The sequence below is a fragment of the Narcine bancroftii genome, chromosome 1 (assembly GCF_036971445.1).
Source record: "Narcine bancroftii isolate sNarBan1 chromosome 1, sNarBan1.hap1, whole genome shotgun sequence".
Classification (NCBI taxonomy): Eukaryota; Metazoa; Chordata; class Chondrichthyes; order Torpediniformes; family Narcinidae; genus Narcine; species Narcine bancroftii.
Genome location: NC_091469.1, coordinates 79,002,085 through 79,014,081, shown reverse-complemented (window position 1 = coordinate 79,014,081; position 11,997 = coordinate 79,002,085). Strand labels below are relative to the sequence as shown.

Here is an 11,997-nt window from a genome sequence, read left to right as displayed (position 1 = left end):
GGCAGCATCTGTAGGGGCTGGACCAAGCTGAACGCTTCAGGTCAATTTCCAGGTCACAGGCTCTGCCAGGCAGGGAAATCGCCCTCAAGTGGTGAAGCTGAAGAACAGCATCCTATCACCTTGGGTCTCTTGTCAATGAGGTGACACTCGAAATTCTGCAGACTCTGTCGTCAATGCACTTTAGTAAGTGATGGAGGAACTTAGTAGGTCAAGCAACGTCCGTAGGAGGTAAAGGTATCTAACTAATGTTTCAGGCTTGAGCCCTTCTTCGAGGTGTGAGTAAAAAGCAGACAGGCACCCGAATTAAAAGGCTGGGGAGAAACAGGCAGGGGGAGGACAGATCAACAGATACAAGGTGTTCCTTGAAAATGATGAAAGGTGAGGGACACTTGCTCTTGTCTCTGAAAGCTGGGTCATCAAGAAGTCTCTCTTCTTCTCTTTGGCTTGGCTTCGCGAATGAAGATTTATGGAGGGGGTAAATGTCCACGTCAGCTGCAGGCTCGTTTGTGGCTGACAAGTCCGATGCGGGACAGGCAGACACGGTTGCAGCGGTTGCAGGAGAAAATTGGTTGGTTGGGGTTGGGTGTTGAGTTTTTCCTCCTTTGTCTTTTGTCAGTGAGGTGGGCTCTGCGGTCTTCTTCAAAGGAGGTTGCTGCCCGCCGAACTGTGAGGTGCCAAGATGCACGGTTTGAGGCGATATCAGCCCACTGGCGGTGGGCAATGTGGCAGGCATCAAGAGATTTCTTTAGGCAGTCCTTGTACCTCTTCTTTGGTGCACCTCTGACACGATGGCCAGTGGAGAGCTCGCCATATAACACAATCTTGGGAAGGCGATGGTCCTCCATTCTGGAGACGTGACCTACCCAGCGCAGTTGGATCTTTAACAGCGTGGATTCGATGCTGTCGGCCTCTGCCATCTCGAGTACTTCGATGAAGTCGGTCCAATGAATGTTGACATATATAAAATGTATAACACAGGAAACTTCAATTATCTGAAATGGTCGGGACATTTTTTTTCCGGCAAGCCGGTCATTATTTAAAAAACACCCAGTAGCAACAGCAAATCACTTGTAACAGTGTTTAAACAACAACAAACAAGGTAAGGCTTTTTAAGTATTAAAATAATGTTTAATTCTCACCAAAAAAAAATACTGGCCACCACCGATCATCAACACTTCCCCGCCGGAGCCCAAGGTCAGCATGATGCTGAACCAAGCCATGAAAGACCTCAACAATGAAGACGCTGTTTACATCCGGTACTGCACGGATGCACGATGCGCTCTAGTATTTGCCAAAGCCCTTTCCTGCTCACGGAGTCGAAGGCTTTGGGGAGGTCAACAAAGGTGATGCGGATTGCATCCTCGAATTTTGCTTTGAGGTTTGCCTGGAAGATTCCTCTCACTTCGTCTGACTGCAGGTTTCCAACATTGAACCTCTTTTTGGGGGCTTTACTGTTCCTGGGCTTTGGCTTGAAGTGAAGGTTGAGCTTGCAGCGAACCAGCCGGTGGTCAGTGTGGCATTCCGTGCTGGGCATGACCCTGGTGTGGAGCACATCTCGTTTGTCTCTTTCTCGCACCAGGACGTACTCCAGGAGGTGCCAGTGTTTGGATCGGTGATGCATCCAGGTAGTCTTCAGGCTGTCCCTCTGCTGAAAAAGGGTGTTTGTAGTGACAAGCCGCTGTTCTGCGCAGAGCTCCAACAGGAGGCGCCCATTGTCGTTGCACTTGCCGACACCATGCTTGCCCAGGATTCCTGGGCAGGTTGCCTACACAGATCCCCAGCCATCTGAGATTTAATCTTCATGCTTGGGGCCTTTGGGTTGGATTGATCGGATCTTGAACAGAGGGAAAATCCAGGGCACTCATTGAAAGATTGTATTTTATTCTAGGAGACTCAAGACAGTCTGGTTCCAATTCCTGGCAACCGTTACAGCAATCCACCAACCGCTACAGCAATCCACCAACCGCTATCCTAACCATGCCACCCCACGGCCTTAATCTCAACCAATATTTATTTACTGCTGCAACTTACTGATGCTTTTAGCAACTGAATATTTGATTATCAATATTACACAGTGAGAGAATATAATTTTGATCCATCTTATTTCAATTGGGGGTTTGTATTCTTTGCATTGCAGCATGTATCGTTAATCAAATCTCGGAATATTTGTATTCAAAAATACTATTCATTTGCATCACTCACTCCCTCCAATAGATTTTGACTCCATTTGATATTGTAAAACAATTAAATGAGGAAGCAACATCTTTTTTTTGTTTTCTCTCCCATCACTTAATTAAATTCATGCAATATGTATGCAGGAAGATTACCCAATATTCAGGGTATATATATTTTTTTTTAAAGAACCCAAATTCAGTAATTTTCCTTTCCAGGATGATGGAAAATCATCGTCAAGATAAAGGCTGACAAGAAAAAATAGTTTGTTCATGAAAATATTCTATATAATAGAATATAGAGAAACAGGCATATTAATAAAATATTTTATTGGAATTTATTACTATTTGTCTTGCAAAATTCATTTACAGAAATGGAGTTACTTCAATAGGCTTCGGCACTGTGATTTAATTGCAATTACTGATTCAAAATATTGTACTTTGAATAGTGTCAATGGTAGCAAATAAATTAATTTTCGGCAAATTAGTCATCAAGAAGCAGGGACAATGCATAAAAATGATAAATTGGTTTGTCATTTTCTTTACAGAATTGTTCAGAAACACTGTTAACATTTACATTTTCTGCAACTTTTAAATTCATACCTTTGTTTTTAAATCCTTCTAGTTCTTGCCCCTCCCAAATTTAAAGCCTCATAACATTTAAACTCAAGGATTCCCAAAAGGTTAAATCATTCTATCACTGGAAGCTGTGCCTTCACTTGGTTCTTGAACCTCTGGAAATCATTCCTCCTCAATATGCTCCATAAAATCTAAATTATTTTTTTCTTCTCTGCTTTTGAGAATCAATGTCACAATTTAGTTCAGAAAATTCCAATGAAGTTGCAATATACAAATGTTCTTGTTGCAAAATACATTACAAGAAAACTATGTCGATCTGACTATTCAGAAATCCTGATTTTTTGTCATCTGGCTCACCAGCTAACAATCGCTCTGCTCCCTTTTCATTCATCTGGGGTCCAGTTTTCAAAGTCCTTTTGGACATCCCCCATGCAGTTTCCTAGCCTCCTTTCGACATTCTTCTAGGCCCCGCAGTCTTTTTCAACTATGTAGCATGCAAGTTATTGGCAGAATAGCATCCAATATCTGCTTTCCAGCAAGACTGATGTCACGAAAAGGTCGATTATTCAAGTATTTTGTTTTGTTTAAAATTGTAAATAAAATATTAAAAAGTATTTTGTTTTGTCTTCCATTTTGTTTGTCTATGGTCACTGTAGTCAGAAAAAATGTTATGGTTTACAATCATCTCTGCCCAATAGTATACTGGCAAAATGATGCAGGCACAATGGCAAAAACAAAGTACCACAGGCATTGGAATATGAAAGCAGAAATGTTTGGCACTACTTAGCAAGTGTAGTGAGAGAAACTGAGTTAATATTCAGGTTAATGTACATTCATCTAAACTTCTCATCCATCAAGTGCCAACATCAAAGGAAAACAAACTATGCTAATATCCAGAATTAATTCAATTTATTCAAATTCATGAACATTTTTAAAAAATTAAAGAGTTTCTAGAAATATTAACAATTTCATCATCAATTTTCAAAGAATTGGAGGAAATAAAGTTTGTGGCATGAACTATGATAGATCATTTTATGTTCAAGACCATGCAAATTTGCTCCAAAAATTGATATAAATTTAATTAACCACACTGGCCCTTGAATATTTAAGGTGGTGGAAAGGGTTGCACGATATAGAACAAATCAATTTGGCTGCAGGACTAAATAGCTTTGCCTCTTGCAGGTATTAAGATGCATCATTTTGACAGTATACGAAGTATGAGAAAATAGGCAGGCTAACAGAAGTTATCAACATGAATTCCTCACAGCTAATTGACCATGTACTTACTTACTCTCTCTTGTAGAAGCCTTCATCACATTACCATGTACAAGTGAGTTGTAAGATGTTACAGGCAACTATAGTAGGCAACCTTAAAATATACTAAAAGTGGGTCATTTTTAAACCATTTACAATTTTCCAAAAAAATGATGTATGGAATGAATTTTGAAGCTGATTGACAAAATTCCTAAACTACTAAGTTAATTCTACAATTTCAAGCTGTCATTTTACTTTTCTATGGCAATTAGGTTTAGGTTGGCTTTTATCCCTCTAAATAAAATTAATTTTGAAGCCAAATTAAAACTTAAATTATTAACAAAATAATTATTCGTATAATAGCAATTTATAATAGGTGATCTTAAGCAAAATTAGATGATCTGCAGATAACCCTCAATGTGTTTAACCATGTTCTGAATTACAAGTATCATGGTGCAAGACATTCTTAAATTATAAGTCAGCATTTAATTTTCTAAATACACTAAAGGAGAAAAGCCCACTCACCAACAGATATTATACAGTACTCACAATACTGACTGTGTGCAATGTATTGAATTGTTCAAGTGTAACTCTAGTTTTTATCATGTAAGTTTATGATACTGTCAGATCCTTAGTATTATAAATAGGAATCACCAAATTACTCCTCAGCAATTTGTTGATAAATAGATTTATTTTTACTGTTACATGACTATGAATTACATTAGTAAAGTGAGGTGAGATTGTGTGAGCTTTCATGAGAATGCACAAAATGTGCATTGGAGCAAAGGTTGAATTATCAAAATAATTCTGAAGTAACATTGTTTTCAGTATTTTCTAGCTTGTGTGTTTCTATGGAAATCAAGTTTAAGAGGATTGTTTTATTCTGATTGCCATTTTTTAAATGTTTGGATGAAGTTGGATACAGTTGGGAATAACGTATCTGCAACCACAGCTTGACAATTGATCTTCATCAATTAACATGTAGAGGGATCATGGTTTGCCTGATGGTGAAAAGTATATGGCATTAATAAATGTGTTAATGGTTTTACCAAGTTGATAGAGGCTTGATGCGGACGGAGTCAGATACTGAAGCAGGTAATGACCTTTCTTTTCCAAACTAAGAAAACCAAATGTATGCATCATTCATTTCAGTTCTGTTTATGGATTTTGTTTTAAATGATCTCATACTTGGAGTAATACCCACCACTAAATTAAATAAATCCATACTAATTAATTGCTTCCATCAGAAAACAAGAAGCTAATGAGATTCAAAATACAGTGACCACGAAGCCTAGCAATGCAAAAGAATGCTAATGCTGAGAAACCAGTCAAGTCATATGGCACTATCTTATATTGATGTTACAAATTTGTTTTAATTATATCTTAGGTTGAATAGATCCCTAATTCAAATCCGAGTGCAAATCCCTCTTTTCAGTTTTTAGGAAACTACATGGTAAAAGTGGAAAAATTGTTCAACTGTAACAGAAAAGGTTTCAAGCTAAAATAACACTACACAAAATATTCAACAGCTCGAAGTCTACAAAAAGGTATAGAAATCATTAACTTTCTGATTTCAACAATCTGAAAAAAAACCAGGATAATGAAGCAGTGTATCTGTATTTAGAATGCATGGTGGGAGTCTGTGCACGTGCATGAGGAACATCTCATTAAATAATTTCAGTTATCAATTGAATAGCTAGACATTAGGGCATGACAATATCTTAAAAAAAATGAAGGTTGTGCCTATAAATATCAACATCGGAAATATCAGCACAAATTAATATTGAGCATCATATCCTGTTTTTTTTTCCTCTCTTGAACTTTGCTCCTTTTGCCAATCTTACAGAAAATTATTTCATTGCACATTTCTGAAATAGTTTGGAAATCCTGAAGTCAACTTCCAAAAGGCACTATTAGAGAGTACGGTGAATCCCTGGAGTCATTGGATTGTTCTGACTTTGAGTAACTCCTTTCTCCATTTTATAATCTAAAGTCTTCAATCGCAGAAAAAGTAAACAATTCCTTTCCTCAACTGTTTATTGGAAATCCATTTAGCGGTGGTGCATGTGCAGGCTTCCTAGCTACGAAGAAGACACAGTCATAAAGGTATTTCAACATGGATTGGTCATTTTCCGTGTAAGTTGATGGTACAGAATTCTTTTCCACCTGCAATAGAAAAATACAATCTCATCCTGGCACAGAATTTTCTGAAATACAATATGCCTTTCAGACAAGAAAATAAGGAGACACCATTTGATTTGCTTACTTTCCCAAAGGTTGCAAGCTGTTCTCTTATACAAAGTATTATTCTAAACGGCTTGGGATTTATTAATTTTCAAATATAGTTTAGTTTATTTCTTACTTTTACATTTACTGCTACATCCCACTTTCTGCTTTAGATCTTCCTGTTCATTTCATATTTTAACATTTTTACATTTCTCCACAAGTGGGGAAAAAAGTTCCATTTGCACTTTCCACCATACTTACCAGATTTTGTGCCAAATCTGAAAAGCAGAAATGAAAAATTGGAATGATACTCAGAGCTCATCAACACTGTCACAAAAATGATTGGAAGCAAGAAACACCAGAAAGGATCTCCTGCATATATACAAAACTAATGTGGTGCACGAGTACATTTTCATACATGAATATATGCACCTCCTATTCTGAATTCAACTTGTCACTCAGACTGACAGATTATATCATATTTTATATATGTATAGATATGTTTTTGGAAGAGATAGATTGTGGGGGTTTTAGTGTAGGAAATAAAAACCACAAAACAGATCTCATTTAAAATGCAAGAGCTCTGCTTTTTAAAACCAGACCCTGTGAGCCCAGTGCCTTTGTAAAGACAATAGAAACTGCTTTGCTGAAGGTTTTCACAAGGAGGTGAAAAAAAGAGCCCATCTCAGGGAACTGATAAGATCTTTCAGGAATTGATTTTTGGAGCCAGCAATCTGTTTTGTGGCAGTTTGCTATTTTAAGAGAGTTTCAGGTTTTTACAAGCAGAGAGAAAGAAGAACATGTGATTCTTTGGAGAGAGAGGGTTTTCTGCAGTGGCTTCTGGAGGCTGCAGCACAACAAGCTGGTAGCTTGTTTCATCCTCATTTTGAAGACCAAATAACCATATAACCATTTACGGAGCAGAAACAGGCCATGTTGGCCTTTTGAGTCCGCACCGGTTCACTGATTTTGTCCATTGGAGAAAGAATATTCTTGAACCTCGATGTGGTTAACTTCAGATTTCTATATCCCCTCCCGTGTTTTACTGTGGATGAAGTCTCTTTGGGATACCTCCCGAGCAGAGGGCCTTGCTAAAAATTCAAGCATGGGTGATGCAGAAGAGGGAGAATTTAATAGTAGCTCTTCACATTATTCACATGTTTAAAAAAAAAATGTAAAATTTGCTTTCGAAACATGTGAATTGTTTAGTAAAGGAAAACATTGCTTTATTGACAGGTTGTGAGTTCTGAGTTCAGCCTGTTGAAAACCCTTGTGGTCCACACAAGAGGAAATGGCTGGCTAGAGTGTTTCACACGAAATAAGGGAAACTAAAGGAACTCTGTGGTGACCTGGAACAAGAGGTTATAATTTGGAAAACCCTGATGGGGCAAGTTTCTTTGGCAAGACACTGAAGTACTGATGGAATTAGTTTGTGTCTGTCCAATGAATAACAAATTTCTCTCTGAAAACCGACAAGAATCTTCCTGAGCAGTAACCATTTAACTGTTCCCACCAGAGCCTGATGAAAATTCATAAATGTTAAATTCTGTGCACGGTATAAGAATTGCCTGATACCAGTGAACTTGGAGGAATGAGAAGTGAGATTGGACTGTGAATCAAAGAACTTTTCAAAAGGAATACACATTACATACACTTGCACTTAGAATTAGAAGGGGCCTAAGTTAAGTTGATGGTAATAAGTTAAAGTTTGATCCTTTTTTAAAATGTTTAAAGAATATTAAGAACTACTTTTGTTTAAGTAACTATTTGTCTTGGTTAATTTCTGTTGCTGCTGGGTTTTGGGATCCTCTGGGCCCGTAACAAGACTTATAACATTTTTTTTTAAAAAAAGGTCAGAAAATGAAATATAGTTCTATCAAAAACTATTGAAACAAATATTCTAACTTTGTTCCAAGGAATTGTGGGTTGAATAAATGTGAACGATACAGAAAGGTTATTCAGCACACCATGTCCATGCTAGCCTAAGTATAAACTAGACTATTTTTATTTCAAAACTCTTACTTCATAGTCTTTGTGCCTTAAAGTCCATATCCAAGTGCTTCCTGAGAGTCAAGTAGCTTGCTAGCTCCACCAACCTTTCAGACACAGAACATAGAACAGTACAGCAAAATAAAAGCCTTTAGTCCATAATGACTATGCTGTCAATTTAAATTAATCTCATCTTCCTGCCCAGTCTATATCCCCCCCCCACCCATCCCCTGCCTGATCATGTGCCTGTCTAAATGTCCTTAAAAAAAGACAAAGCTTCCCAAACTGCTTTAAGTGGGGGAAAAAAAAATCAAGCCTTTTAACCATTACCAATTATTTTGCAAAGGAATCAGGATTTTTCCTCTTTCCCTTAATCTCCACCCAACAAAATAAACCTTAACCATTCAAACTTAGCTAACATTCAGTGTTTCTGACATCAATTTGCTAATTTTCTCTGTTTATTCAAGCCAATAATATCCTTTCTGTAATTCTGCCACCGTCTCAAATATTGCCGCCTTCTGTGACCTTCATAGTGGCGCAGCCTCGTATCCAATCCCGCATTTAAACCTGAACTACAGTCATCAAAGTTACAGTCCTCAGCCCCTGGTTCCGAACCAACTATTATGAAGTAGTCAGTGCATCAGCATCTTCACAAATTGTAGTCCTAATATCTGGTTCTCACGATCCAGCCTCCAGCAGCCCGTACTTAGCTTCTTAATTTGCAAATCCATTGTCATTTCTTCATCTTATCTTAGTTTAAAGCCTCAAACTTTCCAGATCATTCAGATTGGAAGCATTTCACCAGAACGATTGCAGTTATTCAAGAGAGTGACACTGCACCATTTTTATTTTTACACTACGTATAGGTTGACTTGCCTGCATGGTAGGCAAAACCATTTTTCACTGTATCTCAGGACACATGATGATAAACAACTCTATTAGGAGTGAGACAATCTATACTGGTTATACCAGTGAGGCTACATTCGATTTATGAATAATAAAGACATTTTACCTTGCCTCTTTCATATTCTTTTACCTTGCTTCATTATATTGTTTGTCATTTAATCTCTCATGTTTATCACTCCATAGAAAACCTCCCCTCCCTCCACACTTATCCTGATTCTTAAAATAAAACTTGTCACATCTTTAATTTTTATCAATTTTGAAAAAGGTCATTTATGTAAAATGTTAACTAATTCTCCGTGATTACTAGCTGATGATCTTATTCCTAAATTATCTGGTCTGGAAAAGCTGTGCAACTGAAGAGAAGGGTAAACAACTAGCTTCCATAACATCCAACGGGAGAGAGATTTTAGGATTTGGGTGTCCTGTAATGAATGGAGCAGGTGTTACTAGTCTCCACCAATGTCCAGCTAGGGTTCAGGCTTGAGCTTCACATTTCAATGCTGAGGGGTTGTAGCACCAGCCCTAGTCTGCCCAATAGCTCTCATTAGTAGCTCCTTCTAACCAATTCTGGGAGCAATTCATTGCTCGGTGCTTGCCATCTTTCTGGCACAGCAGCACACAGTAACAGGGAGGGTAATGGTTCATGGCCATTCCTGGCCAGTTTCTTGGCTCAGCAGTTGGGAGGACATGAGTTAATGCCAGGTTTGTGGCTTAGCAGCACTGACAACTCCATGTTTTAATGACCTCTTTTAGTACTGCTATCATTAGTGTTCTTGATCCTGGGAATACACCTTGCAAGATAAGCAAGTTACGAGGCAGACACATTTAAAATATATTTTAATAAGTTAAAATACATATTATAAATAACATTTAAAAATAAAATTAATGAAAAGTCATTAAATTATGACTAATTAAAGAAAGAACAGTTTTTTTTTTAAATGACAAGATTGGTGGCCCTCAAGTAAACCATTGCTCTATTGGTGGGTTCAGTGGGAAGTCCAATAATGAACCAAGCAACCAGATGCACTGATGTTCAGCACATCTCACTTTTGATGTTGTTCAGTTTAGCATGCTTTTTTTTGTTTCCTGGCACATTTCATTGAAGTCTTAAATTGCTTCCTTAATTAAAAAAAAATTCTCAAGCTGCTTCAACTAAAGCTATTTCAAGAGAAGGTGGTTAACCAGCAAAATATATGGACTAACCTGAGAGACATGCAGCACAGCAACAGGCCCTTCCAGCCTATGAGCTTGTGCTTCCAAAATTAACCTACAACCCCCATACGTTTTTGAAAGGTGGGAGGAAACTGACATGGACACGAGAAGAATGTACAAACACTTTACAGAGAGTGCTGGGTTCGAACCTGGATTGCCAGTGCTGTAATAGCACTGCGGTAACCGCTATGGTAACTGTGTCATCGTGGAGATGAAAAAAATCAGCTGAAGAAAGAATAAATCCATAATTTTACACATTTAAATTTAATGAAAAGGTAGGAAAAGTGGGCTAAAAAGCAGGCACAGCAACAATTGAACTTTGAGATAATAGAATTTGACAGCATATCTGTATTCCTGTTTTGGGAACAGCAAACCATTTAAACAATGTGTGTGATCATTTCGTCAATTAATATTTCAGTTGCCATCACTTTAATAGGATTATTGTTATGCAAACATTGCAAAATTTCAAATTCAGATCTTAGACTCATTTATGTTATTTATTTCTTTTTTTTGGTTTGCAGAATTAATAGGAAAAAAAATTAATTCACCAGAAAATATTGTAAATGTGCTTGTGGTTGATATATAGAACTGGATGTTTCAATCCCTGACGTTTCAGTATTGGTTAAATTGTTCCTCTCTCAATCAGTGGTAATGGTTTGGTATTTTTCTGCTTTGTTTCTGTGTTTGCCCAAAAGGTAACATTTTCCTATAACTTTAATTCTATAAATTTAGAAGCTAATGTCAATTGATCTTTCAAGTATCTGGCTGATAAACTGAAGAATAAAATGTGGTGTTGAACATGAGCAAATTTATGAAAGACTTCAATCATTGAGTAATTGAACTTTGAGGTAATAGAATTTGACAGCATATTGTGCTCCTATTTTGGGAACAGCAAACCTTTAAACAATTTTGGTGATGTTCTATCCTGAAAGATGTATAATTTTGTCACGAGTCAGTGGCAACTATCTAAAAAACTGCAGTTGCAACCTGCAATAAATATGCCAAGGCAATCATCAAAGCAAAGACGAAATTTATTTCAAATTCAAGACCAAAGAATAACATTCTTTTTGCTCAGGTAAAATGCAGCAATGCAATGACTTTTATCCTTGGTATTTTTCTAAAAATGGCACGTAAAGACTACACAAAGCTATGACCATCATCTCATGTCAACATTTTCACCTATCCATACAAGGCCCCTTTCTCTCATCATGTGTGGAAAATAATTAAAAAAATCAATTATATGGTGCAAATTCAAGTGTATAAATTGATCTATACCAAGGGCTTTTCTTGAAATTATTTGTGATCAATTCTTACCTCCAATTTGAATCCATATTGAAGTATGCAATGCCTGATGTCTTCATAACTCAGTTCTATTGATTTTTCATTTGCCATATTCTCAAAATGATAGAGCAAGGGACCTAGGAGAAAGTAATTTGGTTTAAGTGGTCATCTATCAATTAATTTACAAGATAACAAATAAGATGACTCACAGCACCACATACATGCAGAGGAGTTTGCACATAAAGTAGTTAATAAAAGAGCTTTGTAATAAATTGGGTATTAATTAGAATGTTTGTGATTTCTGTTATATTAGAAAATATAGTGAATTTTATCACACCATTCTACGTTTATATGTTAGATTCATCTTAAAAATTCCAAT

At 37.0% G+C, this 11,997-nt stretch overlaps 1 protein-coding gene across 5 annotated transcripts in view; it reads right to left on the bottom strand.

Annotated features, from left to right (window-relative positions):
- Nucleotides 1-2,484: 2,484 nt before the first annotated feature.
- The window catches only part of carnmt1 (carnosine N-methyltransferase 1), a 52,335-nt gene continuing 42,822 nt past the window's right edge, over nt 2,485-11,997 (bottom strand). For 2 of the 5 annotated variants that reach the window (XM_069930691.1, XM_069930656.1), the window contains exons 7-8: nt 11,652-11,755; nt 2,485-6,170 (exon numbers count right to left, since the gene is read on the bottom strand). In XM_069930691.1, the coding sequence (XP_069786792.1) occupies nt 6,033-6,170; nt 11,652-11,755 (242 nt within the window). In that variant the 3' untranslated portion in view covers nt 2,485-6,032. Of the gene's footprint in view, nt 6,171-8,252; nt 8,327-11,651; nt 11,756-11,997 lie in introns of those variants that run through there. The other 3 variants (XM_069930665.1, XM_069930678.1, XR_011355525.1) reach the window with 3 other exon arrangements.